Source organism: Carassius gibelio, chromosome B1 (genome assembly GCF_023724105.1).
Source record: "Carassius gibelio isolate Cgi1373 ecotype wild population from Czech Republic chromosome B1, carGib1.2-hapl.c, whole genome shotgun sequence".
Lineage (NCBI taxonomy): Eukaryota > Metazoa > Chordata > Actinopteri > Cypriniformes > Cyprinidae > Carassius > Carassius gibelio.
The window spans coordinates 3,173,468-3,194,805 of NC_068396.1; the positions used below are offsets into that span (position 1 = coordinate 3,173,468).

The following is a 21,338-nucleotide window of genomic DNA, read 5'->3' on the forward strand; positions in this document are numbered from 1 at the left end:
GCATAAAGCAGTGATAATATAATACAAGAATATACTAAACAAAATAAAATGAAACTATTTCAACATTAGTCAACTATGAGTGAAGCAAAACTGCACCCTTAACATGAAGACGAAAGTCCAAGGAATGCGGGAGTTTCACATTTGGCTGAAAGAAGCTGAGGCCTTTAAAAATGGGGAAATGTATTAATGTTACAGAGACATTGTTTTGAATGAGTTATAATTTCCAGAATGATATGCACACAAAACACTATAGATATGAAACAAAAAGAAGAATTTTTTTTTACATTTGGATAAAAAAAAAAAAAAAAAAAAGAATATTTCCGAATTAACACAGTAATTGCACACTTGCACAAACTACAACAACTGACCTAAAATGACATTATGTTTTTCTTAAAATTTGAATTTTGTAATTCATAACCATAAAAGCTTAAAAGTCCTTTCAAACTCTTGCAACAAATTTGAAATATTCAAAACACATCAGAAAAGCCTTCAAGGCCAAGAAAACATTTATCAAAGTAACAAAAGGAATAGTCATTGTCTGGAAGTGCAGGTAAGAATGTGTTCAAACCACTTATCTATAATATAGATCAGTGGTTCAAACTATAAATCTTGCACTGTATGCCATTTTTCAGATTTCACATTGCTGGGAATACAAAGTCCACACTTTGCTCATTCAGTAGTTAACGGTCTAGAAAATAACTATTCTGACCAATATATATATATATATATATATATATATATATATATATATATTTTTTTTTTTTTTTTTTTTTTTTTTTTGATGATGATTTTATTTTCAGTAAAATAGCTTTTCCCAAATCAATTCATGCTATCTAATTTTCATTACAGCACTGTCTATTTACACTGGATGCAAACACAAGTTATTTTGACCAATTCAACCAACCAAAGCCTAATTCACCTTTCTAACACACTTTGTGTGATCACCATTATTGTCTGCACTAAATGCAGTTTGTTGCTATTTCTACTTGGTACAAAAACCACCTACACTGGTTTGTTTCTCTTTCTGGTGGACACCAATGACATCACAGGGCCAAAAAGGAAGCTGGTACATATCAGTAAGCTTAAGTCAAGACGCCACACCATGTCTATATCATCACTAACACAACCAATGCAGATAATACAGATTGTCAAAAACATTGCAAACAAGGCACAGATTAAACTGATTATACACAAACAGTGTGGGTAACTAGATAAAAAGAGAATTCCTACAGTGTGAACAGTGCAGCAGTTAAACTGAGGGATGATTTGTGGACACAGGGGAATAATACTGAAAAGTTCATAACTAGGCTTTTAAAAAAAGATAAGTCCACATTCATACAAAGTTTACCGCTCATGTCTGAGAAAAAAAAGAGACTGTTCTTCAAAAGGTGATCCGATGAAAAGTCTTTGTTCTGAAGTTTGTTTCTTGACTAAACCATGCAGAAATTTTAAAGAACCAGAGCTTTTTTTTTCTAGAAAGTAAAATAAGTCATTATTATTTGTATTTGGAGCATTAAAACAGGAAATATCTACTAAACAACAAGCTGACCTGGGGTGCGTTTCCCAAAAGCATCGTTAGCCAACTATGGTCGCAAGATCCGTCGTTACCAACATAGTTCAACGATTAGTTTTTTCCTGAAACCATAGTTCAAATGAACCTTCTCAAACTGCATCGCAAACATGTATCATTGGAACGACAGCTCTTCACCTGTGGTTAGAGACATAGTTCGCTGTTAGTTTACTGTATCATTGTCATTGATTGTGCCGCACCTGGACTGTGTTCTATTCAGAGTTATCGACCCTATACAAAACACATTTGTAGAGAGCATTCTATTTTATAATTCTGTAAAAACAACAAAACACTCACTTATTTATACATTTTTGTTACTTTATTTGGGCGCATTCATTTACTATAAAAATACTGTGATTTGAGTGTTAACATTTAATATAAGTGAAAACCTCTAAAACACTGTTTTACCAATATTGTTATATGAGAAATATGTATTTTGGAATATTTTTACAAAGATAACTCACTTGACAAACTCGCAGTTTCTTCGCACAAACAAAACGATGGCTGCATTCCAATTGGCACGATTAATGCTTTCAGGGGGCACTTCGGAGGGAGAATAATTGCAAGGGGCACGCTGCTATATAGTTTCAAACTGAATCTGTAATAATAATAAAGAAGGCGAATAAGGTAATAAACTTAAACCACAACTTTAAGTCTTTTAAGTCACAAAGTGGATGGTGAAATTAGGGCATAGGGGTCGATAACTCTGAATAGTACACAGCCAAGGTGTGGCGCAATCAATGACGTCGACACAGCAAACTAATGATGAACTATGCCTTTAAACCACAGGTGAAGAGCTGTCATTCCAACAACACAAGTATGCAATGCAGTTTTCGAATGTTCAATTTAAACTATGGTTTCGGGAAAAACCAGATCGTTAAACTACGTTATTAACGACGGAACTTGCAACCTGTCAGGGTTGGCAAGGGAGGAACTCAAGTGCAGGCAGGAATCGGGTTACACAGAGGATTTATTGTATACAAAAAGGGGAAAAACAAAACCCACGAGGGGGAAAACAAGGGCTAGGGTTGACACTAAATAATTCTACAAAACACAATAAACAAGGTAAACAAAGACTCTGAACACTAACTACTAACAAACACTCACTGCAAGACAAAAGACTTCTTAGAGGGGTTTCAAGGACAAGATATCTCTGGAGGCTGACAGGTAGGAACACATAAGTTGAACAATCACAGAGTGGAACAATCACAATGAACCGACGCAAGACAGAGCACACTAGGAGATCTAAATAGGGGGAACAATTAAGACACGACAGGTGACACAGATAGGACAATCACGACAAGACTAGGATAACAAGGGGGGCAGGGCAAGGGAACGAGACAACACAAGCACATGGCCCAAAGACAAGGCCATGTGCTTGAACACAAAACACGGGTCTGCCATGATCCTGCCTCAAGACTAGGGAAAATCAAGGACACGAGGGCAGAATCATGACAGAACCCCTCCCTTAAGGAGCGGCTTCCAGACGCTCCTCAAGGGAACATCAAACACGGGACATGACAGACTGGGACACAGACACAAACCAACAAGACATGACAAACAATAACAACGGCAAACATGAATACACAATGGCCGGGTTAGGGTGGCAAATCAAAAAAAACAAACAGGGAAGGTGAGGAGGCGGGAGCACAAAGTTCATGGGGGACAGACCAGGGTGGGTGGGAGGGGTAGGGATCTTAGGAGGACAGGACGAAGGCTGACGACGGGGGGTACGGGCAGGTCTGGGTGGTGAGGGGTGGGGAGGGGTCTCGGGACAACTGACAGAGGACATGACAGGAGCAGACACGGGACGCGGGGCAACACTTACGGGACGCGGGGAGACGACAGCTGGACACGGGGGGACAACATCTACTGGACACGGGGAGACAACAGGACACGGGACATCTACGGGACACGGGGCAACATCAGCTGGACACGGGGCAACACTCACGGGACACGGGGCAACACTCACGGGACACGGGGAGAGGACATCTACTGGGCTCGGGGAGACAACATCTACGGGACACGGGGGGATAACAGGACACGGGGAGACAACGGCTGGACACTCGAGACTTCTGGGGACAGGGTCTGGGGACAAGACAGGACTGACGGGGACTTCTAGGATCTGGACAAGACGAGACAAATAATCTGAGAAGGCTTTAGCAGCTAGGATAACTGGCATCTCCTTACGAGATGAGACAGACTGTACTAGAGTTTCTGCTGCAGAGTCGGCCGCGGCTCTCTCCTCCGCTCTCACGACTGCCGACTTGAATACAGCCTTCTTCTTTGCCGGCTCGGGCACGCCAGCGCTCACCGCTGCTGGCACGGGCACGCCAGCGCTCTCCGCTGCTGGCTGCTGGCACGGGCACGCCAGCGCTCTCCGCTGCTGGCACGGGCACGCCAGCGCTCTCCGCTGCTGGCACGGGCACGCCAGCGCTCACCGCTGCTGGCACGGGCACGCCAGCGCTCTCCGCTGCAGGAGGAGACAAAGTCGCAGGACCGGAAGACCCCTTCTTCTTCCTCTTCCTCCTTGGCCGCGGTGCAGAGGCCACAGCTGGATCAGAGACGGGTTGGGGGAGTTCGGTCTTAGGCAGGGCAGACTCTGACGCCGACGCCTCCGAGGCTGACTCCCACGACAATTGTCTCCCTCGCTTCATGGGGAGACTGCAGGCTGTGAAAGGCGCCTCAGGACTCTGGGGGGGACTTGCCTGATCCCCCAGGGTTGCCACGGCCAGGACACGACCCTCTGGGATAGCTGGCAGCTGGGCTGACATCGAGGGGAAAACCTGCGGCTCTCCCTGGGATATACCCTCCCATAGCCGGGCATAGTTTTGAAGGATCCACACCCCCTCGGGCGAGTATGGGAGGGTGACCCCCTTCCTGTCGGTGGTGAATGACGTCCAGCACTGCCACCGGAACTCCGCCTGACGCTGAAGCTCAGAGGCCCTCCTGCCTGCTGAGTTCCTTGGTGGTCGGTTCATTCTGTCAGGGTTGGCAAGGGAGGAACTCAAGTGCAGGCAGGAATCGGGTTACACAGAGGATTTATTGTATACAAAAAGGGGAAAAACAAAACCCACGAGGGGGAAAACAAGGGCTAGGGTTGACACTAAATAATTCTACAGAACACAATAAACAAGGTAAACAAAGACTCTGAACACTAACTACTAACAAACACTCACTGCAAGACAAAAGACTTCTTAGAGGGGTTTCAAGGACAAGATATCTCTGGAGGCTGACAGGTAGGAACACATAAGTTGAACAATCACAATGAACTGACGCAAGACAGAGCACACTAGGAGATCTAAATAGGGGGAACAATTAAGACACGACAGGTGACACAGATAGGACAATCACGACAAGACTAGGATAACAAGGGGGGCAGGGCAAGGGAACGAGACAACACAAGCACATGGCCCAAAGACAAGGCCATGTGCTTGAACACAAAACACGGGTCTGCCATGATCCTGCCTCAAGATTAGGAAAAATCAAGGACACGAGGGCAGAATCATGACACAACCATAGTTGGCTAACGATGCTTTTGGGAAACGCACCCCTGAGCAGCAAAGAGATTTTCTTGATCTCAATCAAATTACTGGTACTGAAACTAAACATGACATAGTATGAACTTACCTACCACTACAGTCTCGGGTTAATTCATTTTTCAGTTTCATCCTCGCCATCTTCCTTCAGATGTTGAACTATGAAGTCACAATAAAAGACAAGAGTTTAATTAGACAAATTATACAAGTGTCAATGAACACATGTTCAGAGTAAAGCATTATAAACATCTCAAAACTTATTTCAAAATGAAGCCAGTTTTGAAATTGAGTGAAAGTGAAAGTGACATTCAGCCAAGTATGGTGACCCATACTCAGAATTTGTGCTCTGCATTTAACCCATCCGAAATGCACACACACAGAGCAGTGAACACACACACACACACACTGTGAGCACACACCCGGAGCAGTGGGCAGCCATTTATGCTGCGGCGCCCGGGGAGCAGTTGGGGGTTCGATGCCTTGCACAAGGGCACCTAAGTTGTGGTATTGAAGGTGGAGAGAGAGCTGTTCATGCACTACCCCCACCCACAATTCCTGCCAGCCCGAGACTAGAACTCACAACCTTTCAATTGGGAGTCCGACGCTCTAACCATTAGGCCACGACTTCCAGTGTCTTTATCATCATTATGATTACGTATTGATATTATACACTTTAAAACAACTTACAGTAGAACTGTAATAACAAAGAGATCAAACCACTTTTAAAAATAACTAGAGTAAAAGTTAAAGATAAGATAAACTAAAAGTCTTTATCTTTGTTAAGGACATGTTTATGAGAAACCAACTATTTATAATCATGTTACTTTGTTTGTCATCTTCTTGTTTCTCCCCCTCACCTTCATAATTAACAAATAACAAACAATTAGACTTACAATGAAATGCAACTCTTTTTGTATTAACGGTTACAAAAAGTTGGGAACTATCTTGTGCCTTGATGCTCAACCAATCATTCTCTAATTTAAACCTGGATTCATTCATTGGTGTAACAGTGTTGCTAATGATTGATCAAATATATGATAGAAAGATGACTTCAACGTACAGTTAGTGTTAGAGTCACTGAGAATATGTTTCAGATTTTTTTTTTTTTTTCATCTTTAAGATTATTCTTACCGTTTGGTTCCCCATCAGGCTGTGGATCTCCATTCACTGTGAGAAAGGAAGAAGAGAGTGTTTATCAATTTTATGTACACTGGTACAGAATAAATTAGTGTTAGCATCACTGAGAATATGTCTCATATTTCTAGATTTCTTGTGACAGATTTATTTTTCTTACCGTTTGTTTCTGCTATTATCACCAATTGCGGAGGCAGACTATAGTCCTCTATTATGAGAAAGAAAGAAGATAGAGTTCATCAATTTCCTGTACAGTGGTATCAAATAAATTACTACTAATAAAATTACAAAATGTAATGGCCTAAAAAAAAAAAAAAACAAAAAAAAAAACATATGAGAAGCATGTAATGTTTGAAATCTCTCACTTTGCTCATTTTATGTCACTATTACAGTAGAAAGTGTAAAAATGTTTAATACATTGAATTTCAGAATAGTACGTATGGTACTTTAAGTTTTATAAAGAAATCTTGCACAGCACGGAACAGAAAATAACAAACAATCTTTCAGAAGAAATTATGAACATGTTCAAGATAACTAGGTCTAGTTAGACAAAATTAACATTTAGCATCTAATTTGAAAGCATGCTTGAATAATATTTTAAAATGCTTTGAGGGAAAAAGATAAAAACATGAATGAAAAACGACATACTATTCTTTCCATCCAGCCGTTTCAGAATCGCTGAAGGGAGAAACAATGTTATAAGTAATTGAATGTTAACTGTATTAGTTTTATCAAGTATTTCACATAAAGTTGACTGAAGACAATCACTCCAAAACAAACATAAACGTACCTCCTATGCATGGTTTGTCTTTTAAATTGTCGTGAACAATTTCTGTTGTAGAATAAAAAAATACAAATAAATTACAAATCAACTAAAAAATACAAAACATACATTTGAGTATCCAACACCAAGAACTAATAAGATTCCACAAGAAGAATGAAATTAGTTTCCTAAAATGTAAAATAAACATTCAACACTCTGTGCTCATCTACATTTTCCTGCATTAACACCAATAGAAGTATATATATAAATTTGTATCTGCCTTCAAAATACACTTTCACAGTAATCATTAATCATACAGAAATACAGTAGCGGCCAAAAGTGGTGTCCAGAGGGAACATTCACACTATTTGATTTAAATGACAAGTTTAATTAAACACTTGAAATGTGAGGAAAACATTGGTTAAGGTATTTAACTGACAAAACTATTTGGCAAAAAATGCACACTACAGCTTATCGTAGATATATGCATTTTATTTTACTATGGACAAAACAAAAATGCATAGAAAAAAAAAACATTTACAGAACAGGGAGCACATACAATAATTTTACACATCCCAAGCACAACTACACAATACACTTAGAAAATCTACATCAACATAACATTAATATGTTTGATTAAATGGTGAAGATATAATTTTTCCTATGCAGAACATCACTTTTGGCCACTGCTGTACACTACTACTGTCTACACTGGGTACAAGTTTATAGACAGTATTTTAAACTCCTTAAAAAACATGATAAGAGCAAGAAACACATTTCTTAAAGAAGATAACACAATAGGAAACTTACTATGAAACGTTGGCCAGAACTTATACATGATAACAAAAACAATAATGGGGGCCAGTATCAAGATTAGGATCTTGACGGAAACTATCCACAAAGATCCACCGTCTGAAAGAAAAGCACATAAGGTATAAAAAATAATATATATCTTATAATATACAGCTTGCACAACTGATTCATGTTACACTCGTAATGCCTTGATGCTCAACTAGCCATTCTCTAATTCAAACCTGGATTAATTCATTTTCAGACCTTTTTTTCTTACCGTTTCTTTTTGCTGCTCCCTTCTCAAGCTGTGTATCTTCATTTATTATGAGGAAAGAAGAAGATAGAGTTCATCAATTTCATGTACACCGCTACAGAATAAAATACTACTAATAAAATTACAAAATGTAATGGCCAAAAAAAAAGTGAAAAGCAATAAATGTTTGAAATTTGGGATGTGCGATATGACAATTTATGATCGTGGTTCTATCAGCTGCAGAACGCAATGCCACATGAATTCATTCACAGCAGTGTTAACTCTGGAGTTACAGGTGCTTCTCAATAAATTAGAATGTCATGGAAAAGTTCATTTATCTCAGTAATTCAACTCAGATTGTGAAACTCATGTTTTAAATAAATACAGGGGAACAAAACAAACGGCAATGACTATCAAGATTAGGATGAGCACGATGAGAGCTATCCACCAAGGTACACTCTCTGAAGAAAAAGAAAATAAGGTATAACTACTGATTCATAACCCGCTCTTAATGGTGCATTCACGCCAGATGCGTATGAAGTGTTAAGCGCAAGTGATTTACATGTTTAGTCAATGCAAAGACGTGAATAGACATCCTGCGGAACGAAATCCGTGATTCGCTTGAAAGATCTGAATTTCAGAAGGCCTACCCGAGTGAAGACTGCTCTCGTAACATGATCACTGAGCTCCCGCTGATCACGTGGAGCTGATCGTCTCCGAAATCGGCGAATATGAATATGTTTCAGATATTTCTAGATATTTTGTGACATTTATTTTTCTTACCGTTTTGTTTTGCTTCTCCCTCCTCAAGCTGTTTATCTTCATCTTCATTTTCATTATGAGAAAGGAAGAAGATAGAATTAATCAATTTCATATACACTGCTACAGAATAAATAACTAATAAAAATTACAAAATGTAATGGCCTTGAAAAAAGTGAAAAGCAATTAATCTTTGAAATTAGGGATGTGCGACATGACGATTTTTGATTTTGGATGATATAAATGTCTCCACGATCTGCTTTTGAAGAAATATCGTTGTGTCGTGCTACAGCACACATTCTATCAGCTGCAGTTCTGGCACCTCTGTCATTTACTGTACAACACCACATGAACTCACAGCAGTATTAACTCAGCGCTGGAGTTACAGGTGCATCTCAATAAATTAGAATGTTGTGTAAAAGTTAATTTCTCTCAGTAATTCAACTCAAATTGTGAAACTTGTGTATGAACTAAATACAGGGAAACAAAACAAACGGCAATGACTATCAAGATTAGGACGAGCACGACGAGGACTATCCACCAACGTACACTCTCCGAAGAAAAATAAAATAAGGTATAAACATAATACATAACTCATAATATACAACTTGCACAGCTGATTCATAATCCACTCTTAATGATCGGATAACAATATCCTGGTCAAAACTATCAGCAATCACAGAAACCAAATTGTATGATATAAACTCTTTCATTGTGACTTGATACAAAGTCCAAATGGCCCAAAATATTTTATGTTGGTAACACTTTAGAATAGGTAACACCTATTAGTTTCTTATTAGCATGCATATTAATATAATATTAGCCATGTATTAGTGCAATACCTAAACCTAACAACTACCAACTATTAATAAGCAGCAAATTAATAATTTATTGAGAGTTAATAGTTAACAAGTGTTACCTATTCTAAAGGGTTAATGCCATTTGCTGTCTACTCTGCTAAACAACCAGCAGATGTGCAGTAATGGTTTTCTTGACAAAGTTACCACTGTATGACTGTGAGAGTTGATATTTTCTGATGAAGGGCAACATACTGTATTAAAAAAAACGTCTGACAAATTGCAAATGCTCTCTCTCTGACACACACTTTGAGAACTGGGGTGTCATTACATGATATAAATTGCTCCTATTGCAACAAGAACTGATTATATTTGGTCGTCTGGTTTGGAAATACTGAATAGCTGAAAATCTGTACAAACTGATTCACAGATTATCCATTAACATAAATTGGACTAATTTACAGTCAAATATAATGTATAAAATGAAAGAGGATAGATGATCCAAGGACATAACATTATTCAACATTTTTGAACAGTAAGATTATTAGTATTTTTAAAGACGTATCTTCTGCTCAACAAGCTTGCATTTATTGGATCCAAAGTACAGCAAAACAGTAAAACAGTAAAATTATGAAATATTTTTACTATTTAAAATCATTGTTTTCTATTATATTATATCTGTTAAACTGTAATTTATTTCTGTAACACACAGCTGTATTTTCAGCATCATTCAGTGTCACGTGATCTTCAGAAATAATTCTGATATAATGATTTTCTGCTCAAGAAAAATTTATTATAAATTACAAATAAATATAAATTATATAATAACTTTACAATTTACATAAATTATTTCTTTTATTTAGCAAGGATGCTTTAAATTGATCAAAAGTGATACATATTTTTTTGTAATAATGTTACAAAAGCTTTCTATTTCAGATAAATGCTGTTCTTCTGAACTTTCTATTCATTAAACAAACGTGAAAAAAGTCTACTCTAATAATAATAATAATAAATGTTTTTTTGAGCAGGAAATCAGAATATTAGAATGATTTATGAAGGATCACGAGACAATAGATGTAATATTTACTAAATTGAAAAACAAAAGTAATTTGCTTTGATATATATTGTTGAATTTTATCCCATTTACATACAGATCATTTTAAGTGTGAGATGTCAAAAAACTTCCAAACACAATACAGCTTCTCTGGACCACCTCAACATAAAAACTTATCTGATATTAATAAATGATGCTTACCTTCAAACAGATCTCTCTCATAGACCGGATCGCTGGTTTTCTCACTCACTGCATTCTCGAGTGTGCATGTGTAGAAGAAATCTGGATTTCCTTCTTTTTCAACTATGATAAATTCTCCATTCGGATAGTGGGGTGAACCCTGCAGTGTGCCTCCAGTAGAATTCTTCCATATGATCGTTTCATTGTACTTACATATTAAATACACCGCATCAGGGATAACTTTAATCTTCTCTATTTTTATCACAGGTTTGGGGACCGGTGCTGTGAAAGAAACAAAGAAAAAAACATTAAATTCCAGTCCACAGAAAAAAAAAAACTAAAAAAAAAAAAAACAAACAAACAAGAAATGTACAACTACAAGAAAAACAACTACACTAACTTTAAAAAAGTCTTGTTAGAGTACAATATGATTACACCAGATAATAATTATGTGATACTAACACAAACTAACACTTACAAATGTCATACCAAATTGTTTATTTGGAGGTCCATGTATGGTGATATTAAAATAACACACACTATCTGTGTTTATCAGTATAAATGCATCAGTGTAAAGCTTTTAAAAGTATATCCACTTACGCAAAACTTCCAAGTTGAATCTTTGTTCCTGTTCTTTACTGTTGATGTCGATGGTATAAAGTCCACTGTGTTCAACAGTTAATTTATTTATAGTAATTTGTCCAGTCGTGTAATCAAGATATGTGATGTCTTTGAATCTCAGATTCGGGGCAGAAACACCATCATCTTCAACATCCCATTCAATCGCTTTTACAACAGATGCACCGTTTATCTGTTTCCATATAATGCTGCTGACAGAAGCATTTAAGCTGGTCGCACCAAAAGACACTGTACGATTGACTTCACCATAAACTTTCTCTTCTTCAACTAGTTTGACAAATGAAAGAGTATATTAGTCAACATTCAACAAGCACATTTCTGTATAATAGTTACTAATAAAGCACGTCAACCAAAAGTACCTGATAATGTACTATATTCAGACACAATATGTCCAAAGACTACAGAATACCCTTAAAGGGACTTTTATTTGTCATATACATACCACAAAAATATAAACAAAACACATATTTATGAGTGTTATCATCATCTAATAATTAAATAACAGAGGCATAAACATCTGAACTATAAGCTAATGTTACACCCGTTTTGTTGCGGTGTAGGCCTCGGCCTGCTGCTAATAACTTTAAGCTACACAAAACAAGGCCACGACAAAGACTGTTCTAACAATCCTGTAATAGCTATTAGCTAATAAATATTTTAGTTTACTCGACATACTGATATATATATATATATATTTTTTTTTGATACTTGCCGATGCCTAGTACCAATATCAATATTTTTATTGCATTTCTATTTTTTTTTTTAAATATTGGGTACAGAAACCAAAATAGTATTTTTAATGTTAGCTGATTAACTTAATTTATTAAATAGACAGTCAAAAAAGAAACCTTCAAGACTTCACATTATCACAGTTTATTCTCTATAGTTTAGAATATAACTCATAGCTTAACTGTAACAGAACAAATTCATCTTGATAATGTTAGAAAACTTTTATAAAAATGTATTTAATGGATTACAATCAACCAAAAATTATTTAGACAGCTGTATGACAGTATTTACACAACTATCAATACTTAGTCGGGCAACTCTTATCCTTAATGACAGCCTGGTCTCCAGGGCATGCTCTCAACTTCAGTTTTCCCCCTAGACTTGGTCTGAATAATTTTTGGTCCAAAATTTGTATTGGTTTTACTAGTAGTCTACTATTTGAAGAATTTTGAGGTATAATTTGTCACAGTTTACTTTATTTTGTTATCCTCACATACATAAATGAACTATAGTGTCCTGCACCCACTAGTAAAAAACAAATGTATTTCTGGTCTCTGAATAATTTTGGTTTGACTATATATCCTCCTGTTATTTTCACACTTAATTATTTCCATTAAAATATATTTTATAAGTTCGTGTTACTTTCTTTGTTCATGTTTTTGCTCTATGGTTATATATATATATATATATATATATATATATATATATTTTTTTTTTTTTTTTTCTGAATCGTGCTATGATTTATATTCCAAACCACTCATACAATTCAGAAACACTTAAGTAAGCAGAACACGCGCAATAATAATAATAATAATAAGTAGTAACTATTAACACCAGTCAGTCAAGCTTTATAACAATTAAGAATGATTTAAGAAAAGAACTTAGTAATTAGTAATTAGAAGTAAACTTCATAACCATGTTTGAATGCATTTTAGTCATTTTAACTGAGCATTTTAAAATAAAAAAAAAGAATAAAATAAAATAAAATAAAAATATTAATAAGATAATAATGATACGAATTCTAATAATAAGAAATATAAAACACAATAAGGATTACTAAGGATTACTGAGCTGCTGGATTCATGAATATTAATCATTTTGTGCGTTCCTTCGAATCTATTTGTTAAAATCAAAATAGGGTCTAGAGGCAGCCAATGAGATTGCCGTTTGCACATGAAGCCCACCCACTACCGGAAAACGCGGCTGCTCTTAAAAGCTGAAGACTTCCGTAGGATCACCGTTATTTTTCCATTATTTTGATTCTCTCTCTGTCTCTGAGAGAAAGCTACGGCTATTTGTTTGCTACACACTAGAGTTTACAGTCCATTAAATACAGGTCCATTTACGCATCCATTGAGATGAACTGAGAAATATCCCAGATCTTCTGACAGAGAGTTGAGATCTCTGAAGCGCTCTGTCAGAGAGTGTTTGCGAGTGAAAATATAGCTGTGCTAAAGTTATACTTAGCCTCCATTTATTATATTTCATAATATAACATGATTATGAGAATTTATTAGCCATTGGCTAATATTAGACATCATTTAGTCGCATATGCGAGTGATTTACTCGCAATGTTTGAAAAAAATAATAATTGTAGAGGATTGCGTAGATATAATTATATTCAACCGCAGTCATTTTGCAGTTGTAAATTATACACACTATTATAATATATTTTAAAACTAAACGGCTTTGAACTAACTTTAGCTAATAGCGGCCGCCGCCCTATCATGGAGAAACAGTTATACCGAGATATCGAGTAACTTTACCAGAAGCAGCTCCGATGGTGATAAACAAAGCGCAGATGACGGTCGTGGAGTATTTCAGAGGATACATTATTCATACAAACTACACTTTCATGCGTCTTTCTTCTAGAATTTATATTAAATATTCGAGGAACACGCATCAGAGGCACAGATAATACATAGAGGATGTATGATTTGAGACAAAACCGAAAGTAACTTAGGGGTCCCCTGGGAACAGCTTCAGCTGAAGCTCAGGGGTTTGCTGCCATCTCGTGCCTGGTCGATGTCAGCACATACACTACTGGTCAAAAGTTGGGGATCAAGAACGATTTTTAAGGTTTTATTATTTTATTTTATTATTATTTATTTATTTATTTACAGGAGTTTCTTATGGTCTTCGAGGCTGCCTGTATTTGATCAAAAATACAGGGAAAATGTTATATTGTGAAATTGTATTATGATGTAAAATAACGTTTTTCTTTTTTAATATACATTAAAATATAATGTATTCCTGTGAAGCAAAGCTGACTTTTCAGCATCATTACTCAGTCTTCTGTTTCACATGACCCTTCAGAAACCATTGTAATAAGCTGATTTATTATATAGTGCTGGATTCTGTTGTGCTGCTTAATACTTGTTTTGAACTTGGATTTTTTTCATGAATAAAAAGAAGAGCAATATACAGTTAAAAAGTTTGGGGTAAGTAAATGTTTATTCTTTTTTTTTTAAAGGAATTACAACTTTTATTCAGCAAGGATATGTTAAATTGTTAAGAAGTGATAGCAAATATTTATATTGTTAGAAAATATTTTTATTTTGAATAAATTCAGTAAATAAATTAACTTTTTATTAATCAAAGAATCCTGAAAAAAAAGTATTGCAGTTTTCATTAAAAATAAAAATAAAAATAAAATATGGCAGAACAACTGTTGCTAACATTGATCATTCTAATATGTTATGTCCCATGGACTTATTATTTCACGCTGTGATATGTGCCTATGTGTTTCGTTTAGTTTTTTCTTTCCCGCTGTGAGTCTCTCTTCTCCTCACTCCAGGTTCTGGCTGCTAGTTACCTGGGAAGCCGGATTGGTTCCTCTCTGGGTGTTGCATTCTTAATGTAAACAGGGAAACGTCACTATCTTGTAGGAGTTTTGTAATAGAGGATGTAAATTCTGCTTTGCATCACATAAATAAATTATATTTTTAAGGATATTAAAAAAGAAACCGTTATTTTATCTTCTAATAACATTTTGCAGGATGATCAAATAAATGCAGCCTTGATGAGCAAAAGAGACTTCTTTAGTAAACATTACAACTCTTACTGATCCCAAACTTTTGACCGTTAGTGTGTGTATATATATATATATATAGTCACGGGAGGAGCACAAGACAGACACAGTGGGCGTGGCGTCAGGCCTCGGAGAGGCTTTTATTAACAGAAATCATAAAACAAAGGGAATAAAAGTGGCCAAAGGGGGAAAGTGTCCAAAATAACAGGGAATCTGGTGTCCTCGTTGTGCTGCGGGGTTCGTGTGGGTCGGGCAGTGTTCATTGAGGAAGGGTCCAGGCAAGGGGCGGAGTCCGGCGGCCGCACGCGCTCCCCTCCTAGGTCCGGGGCGCGAGGGGCGGCGGCTTCTCCTAGCGGCCGCGTCTCTCTCATTGGCCGCGGCGCTGGTAGGGGATGGACGGCCCGGCATCCTGGCCCGTCGGCCGTGTAAACGGGTGCGGTTCTCCTCCGGATCGCGGGTCCGGCAGCTCACGTCTTGGTGGCGCGGGAGTCCCTCAACGCTCCCTTCCTGGACCCACGAGCAGGGGCGGAGCGGGGGGCTGGCTAATGGGGCTTAAGCCCCGAATGTTTTGTCAAAAGCCCCGAATCTTTTAGCTTTTTTAAAATAACTTCAACTTTGTTTCATTTCCTCTCAGTCTCTCAGACTGGAGCGGCAAAAAAAAGAAACAAAAGCTCTATTACTGTGCGTTGTGGCGGACGGTAAAGCATCACGCATCACTTCGCTTGTTTGCCAACTGCCGATAAAAACTAACGAAGAAGAATATAAATCATCTTCTTTGTCGTTGTCATTAGGGGCTGGTGGGCTTTTTATTTCACCGCCGTCGTAGCGAGCTCACTGACTAACCGCCTGAAATTAACATTATGGACATAACAATTTTTTTTTTAAAAGGAACTCGTAACAGCAAACCTCACCGGCCAGAGAGAGATTCAAAAGCAATATATCCCAATGTATCAAATGCTAAGTTATTTCAGGGCATGTTTTACAACTGTTCTCGGCACATTAGTGGGATAAGAAGATAGATTAATTGAGAAATATAGCTGGAGAACAATTAAATACAAAATAGTTTGTAGGCTCTACTGGGTGAATATTTTTTTTTTCTGAGTAACCATCATTTTCCCAGATAGTGTATAGATTTTTAGGCATTCTGTTATCTCAAACAGCCTGAAAAATAGTGCATTTAGCTGACATAAATGGGGGAAAAAAAATCTCCCCTGCGGAGTACACCCCTGCAGCCCCCTAGGTTTGGGCTAAGCCCCGAATGTTTACATCTTCTGGCTCCGCCCCTGCCCACGAGGACACCAGCGTGCATGCACGGGGAAGAGACCGGTCTCCTGAGGAGAGGCGCGTTGGGCTTTTAACCAGCGGCGGTAATGAGGCTCCACTTCCTTCAGGTGTGCCCCATCACACGCCGCCAGCCCTGACTCGTCCAGCGCCGCTCCTCTCACACACCCACTCCAGTCGGGAGCCTGGTGAAGGGCGGCGATTTAGGACGGGGTGCCGGTGACAATCAGGGAGGAGGCAGCTGACTCGTCACATTATATATATATATATATATATATATATATATATATATATATATATATATATACACCACAATCAAATGTGTCAACTCTGTCAGGTGTGACATCCTTGCTAATTGTCATAGGGTATCCACCTGAGCCTGTGTACAGCCTCATTGTTATTGCACCAAAGTTATCTGTAAACACAAAGAGATGGCATTTCATCCAGCCTTTACAGAGCTCACGCAGGTATGATGCAGACTGGAAGGAAAGTTTATTTTAGTGTAATCCAAAAGATATAATCCTTATATGTGTTAAATATATTCTCAGTAGCTACACTGAATGTATCATTATCATTGCATTTGTTTCTAATTCAGTGTTTGCATTCAGTCTTATTTTGTAGGGCCACTGCCAGATCCCTCTGTGATTTCTGATTACACCCAAGCCATTAATTCTTACCAGAATTACAAGCATGTCTCTCAGTGAATCCAGTTTTGGACTAGGACCACGTGGGTGTGTGCTGTCCTATCAATGTCCTCCTGCCACATCTTTAGAAATTACAAAACACCCTCATGCACCTGCACTTTTCCAGACTTGCCTCTTTCCTCGATTGGAAAACAACCTCCTGTGTTCCAAGCCTTCGTCAAAAACTTCACCTTGATTCTGTAGAACTCACATATGATTTGGCAACAGAAATCAAGTATGAAAATAACTGGTGGAAGGAAACACTTATTCTTCAGCGTTATGCTGAGGTCAACCAGGTCAATGTCCTGACGTGCCACATCTGAGATCAAGCCTGATCAAGCCTTTCTGCTTCTGGAAGACCTGGCACACCTCACCTTAACTGACCTGAATGTCAGATGTGGGGGAGAGGAGGGTTGCAGGAGGTGTGAATGGTTTGAGTGGTGGTGAGGAGAGGTGTTCAGGGCGTGTTGAGTGTTTTTTTCAAACCTGCAGTAAAACTCTTTCAGATTGTCTGCCAGTTGTTGATTCTCCACATTGCTGGTGGATGAAGGTAGCTGGCCCACCTGAAGGACATTACTGGACTCTTACTGGATCCTCTTCAGTTTGCCCAGTTTGCCTCTTCAAGTTAAAGAGGTGTCTGTCTGGTGCAGTCTCAACAATCTGGAGCTCAGCACGCTTAACACATTGGAGATGATGGTGAACTTCAGGAGAAACCCCTCTGCAATTAATAATCAGCAAATTAGGACTTAAGGAAAAAGTCCTAGTTAATAGAGAATAAGTGTTCCCTATTCTAAAGTGTTACCAAAAAAAAATTAGAAAAAAAGATTTTACACTGTTGATAAAATAATAAATATAAAATAGTGATAATATACAATATAACAACACATTACATAAAAAATAAAACTATGACAACATCAATGAGCTATGAGTGAATCAAACCGCACACTTAATAAGGCAAAAGACCAAGCATTGTGGGAGTTTCTCATTTGGCTCTTAAAAGTTGAGGCCTTGAAAATGTGGGGTAATTGGTTATCAATCCAGTGATATGGCTGTGAATGTGCTTAAAACACCAGAATAAGATGATAAAAACCTGAATATTTCTGAATCAACACAGATGACATTTGTACAAACTACTACAAATGACCTGAAATGATATTTTGCAGTTTTTCTTTGAATGACAGTATTATAATTCAGAAGAAAACAAATGAATGACGTTTTTTCAACGTTGCAAAAACTTTATTGTTATAGTCTCGAAGCACAAGTAAGAATTTCAAAACATGAGCCATGATCAAGGATTAGGACAGGATGCCATTATTTTTTCAGATTTCACATTAAATAATAATAATAATATTAATATTAATAATAATAAAATACTCTGCTGGGAATTCAATTAAACCATGCCAGCATTTTATTTCTCTGTAGTTAAGGACAGGTTCCAAACAGTAATACACTTATTTGGATGGCCCATTTTACATTCATTTGTGCCATTTCTAACAGCAGAACAAATGATATGCGACAATGGACACTACCAATTAAGACAAAGTGCAAGTGTAAATAGCTGGTGCATTCTATATAATGGCAACATCTTGGAAAAAATACAATTGATTGATACAATTGATACAAAGTCCAAGTGATTTGCACATGACAATGTGGTCAGTTAGATTTGGGTGGGGGAACAATCCCCCGAAGTGTGAACACTGTAGCAAATAAACTGAAGGCTAATTCATGAAAATATACAAACAATTTTAAAATCTTTAAGACTAGCCATATTTCAGTCCCTCCAGAAAAACACAGATTTTTTTTGTGATTGTTGAGGGCAAAAATCCTTGATTTTGTGGCACATTTTCTTAAAAAATGCGATGGAATATGCTGGATATTTTTTCAATTTTATGCGATGAAATTGCGTGAATTTGCAAAAACTGCGGTTTGATGAAAAAGAGAAAAAAAGATGATTCTCCCAACACATTTTTCTCACTAGGCTACTACCTTAATGTAAAGAGTAATTTCTTATTACTACACAGAATATTTAAGTTGCAATCTCTTACTGCAACGTAAAGTATTTTACATACTACTAATATAATTACAACTGTAAGTTTTTGATATTGTTCTGTAACAAAAAAGTGCAATCTTACAACTGTAAAGTTGCATCAACTTCTGAATGAAACTACAACAGTGTTAGTAGCCTAGTGAGAAGGGGGTGTTGGGGGAATCACCTTTTTTTTCTCAATTTCATCAAACCGCAGTTTTCGCAAGTTCAAAATCGTGAAACTGCTTCGCACGTTATTTTGCGCTTATTTTTGTTGGCAAATAAGAATGATTTGCGCGCTTCAAGTTTCACCCTGGTTTCACCGCGGAGTTTGCAGATGATGTTCACGTCACGTAATTACGTAACTTCATAAGGTTCCCATGGCAATAGGGGGAAAATGGCGCTTTACTTGTGTGAAGTAAACGCAACATTTTTCAACTTTCTGCTAATATATATGTGAGTTTTTTCAACGAAAATACAGGGATTATGAAATCATGCTAGCCCCATATATTTTGCTTTCTTAAATCGACAATTTATGCGGAAAAAGAGCGGTGTATTTGAAAAAATGCGACCCCGCATAAGTATGCGGCCTTTGGCTGGTTATGCATTAAATCAGGCGATCGCATAATCGCGTTTTTCTGGAGGGACTGATATTTAAGCAATTTAATAATTGGTAGTTCCTAGGTTAGCAAAGTCCACTAAAGGAGGTAGAGATTTTTCACATTTGACTCCCAAACTCTGGAATAGCCTTCCTGATAATGTTCATGGTTCAGACACACTCTCTCTGTTTAAAACATCTCTTTTGCCAAGCATTCAAGTAATGAATCTCATAATTTGTGACTGAAGTTGTATCTGATCAAATCCGCATTATTATTCTTTAGCTTAGGTTAAACTAATTCATTTTACGGAACTGCAACTACGCCAATTATGTCTCTATTTGTTTCTCTCTTTTGTCACAGACGCCACAGACTTTACATCCTGTGGTAACTAGGACATACACAAGCTCCAGTCTGGATCCAGAACACCTGAGAAGAGATGATGCTGACCCTCAGAGGACCCCAGATGAAGCTAACCCTGAAACAACATACAGAACTAACAAATATTGCTACAAGTGTGATTACTTTAATTACGTTAATAGTGTTCATCGTCTGGCTGACTACGTCTTGTATTAATTTTTCTGAAAATTGCTGTCATATGCACATAAACTGACAGTCACCACTGATAAGCTACTACTAAATATTGTAGAAACTTAATTTAAAGTTGCTTTGCAATGATTTGTATCGTAAAAAGCGCTACACAAATAAACTTGAATTGAATGTAATTGAATGTGCAATTATCTTACCATCACCGATTTTGACTGTGTCGCATCTGAAATATTGTTCTTTTAGACATTTTCCTTGTCTGTAATCAGAGCCGTACTGACTATAAAAAGCACAAATATGAACAAACAAGAGTCAAGGACTGGTATTCAATTAGAATGCTCTGCATTTTCTGAACATTTTGTTGTTGTTTTTGACAAAGTATTATTAAGTCTTTTTATTCCCATTTTCTTTTTCATTATAATAAATGTGAAAAATTATTCACTTTAAAGAGAATGCAGCAGGACTGAAATTGACAGTCCACTATAAATATAACTTAAAGGGGGGGTGAAATGCTATTTCATGCATACTGAGTTTTTTACACTGTTAAAGAGTTGGATTCCCATGCTAAACATGGACAAAGTTTCAAAAATTAAGTTGTACGTTTGAAGGAGTATTTTTGTTCCCAAAATACTCCTTCCGGTTTGTCACAAGTTTCGGAAAGTTTTTTTCGAGTATGGCTCTGTGTGACGTTAGATGGAGCGGAATTTCCTTATATGGGTCCTGAGGCACTTCTGCCGGAAGAGCGCGCGCTCCCGTATAGCAGAGCACTGAGAGCACAACAGACTTCAATGATCAGAGCGAGAGCGTCGAGAAATGTCACAAAAGGAGTGTGTTTTTGGTTGCCAGGGCAAGACAACCCTGCACAGATTACCAAAGAAAAAACAGCATCAACGGAGTTGTGCAAGTGTTTTTGTTTGTTCCCTGCATTTCTAAAATGCTTGTTTTACAAACAAGGCCCAGGTTGAC

The 21,338-nt window shown here is 37.4% G+C and overlaps 2 protein-coding genes across 17 annotated transcripts in view; both read right to left on the minus strand.

Moving 5' to 3' along the window:
- Window positions 1-1,478: 1,478 nt before the first annotated feature.
- On the minus strand, window positions 1,479-4,551 carry LOC127948881 (uncharacterized). Its single transcript, XM_052545693.1, has 2 exons — window positions 3,964-4,551; window positions 1,479-3,926 (listed from the first exon to the last, which is right to left on the minus strand). Exons 1-2 carry the CDS (start codon window positions 4,549-4,551, stop codon window positions 3,075-3,077), a joined length of 1,440 nt encoding a protein of 479 aa, XP_052401653.1. The 3' UTR covers window positions 1,479-3,074.
- Window positions 4,552-5,200: 649 nt separating this feature from the next.
- LOC127948882 (SLAM family member 7) overlaps window positions 5,201-21,338 on the minus strand; it is a 104,010-nt gene continuing 87,872 nt past the window's right edge. For 5 of the 16 annotated variants that reach the window (XM_052545695.1, XM_052545696.1, XM_052545701.1 and 2 more), the window contains exons 4-11: window positions 8,835-8,876; window positions 8,076-8,111; window positions 7,817-7,918; window positions 7,034-7,075; window positions 6,892-6,921; window positions 6,404-6,451; window positions 6,241-6,276; window positions 5,201-5,268 (exon numbers count right to left, since the gene is read on the minus strand). In XM_052545695.1, the coding sequence (XP_052401655.1) occupies window positions 5,225-5,268; window positions 6,241-6,276; window positions 6,404-6,451; window positions 6,892-6,921; window positions 7,034-7,075; window positions 7,817-7,918; window positions 8,076-8,111; window positions 8,835-8,876 (380 nt within the window). In that variant the 3' untranslated portion in view covers window positions 5,201-5,224. Of the gene's footprint in view, window positions 5,269-6,240; window positions 6,277-6,403; window positions 6,452-6,891; window positions 6,922-7,033; window positions 7,076-7,816; window positions 7,919-8,075; window positions 8,112-8,834; window positions 8,877-10,862; window positions 11,124-11,441; window positions 11,748-13,975; window positions 15,011-17,500; window positions 17,923-20,191; window positions 20,305-20,572; window positions 20,653-21,338 lie in introns of those variants that run through there. The other 11 variants (XM_052545708.1, XM_052545707.1, XM_052545704.1 and 8 more) reach the window with 8 other exon arrangements.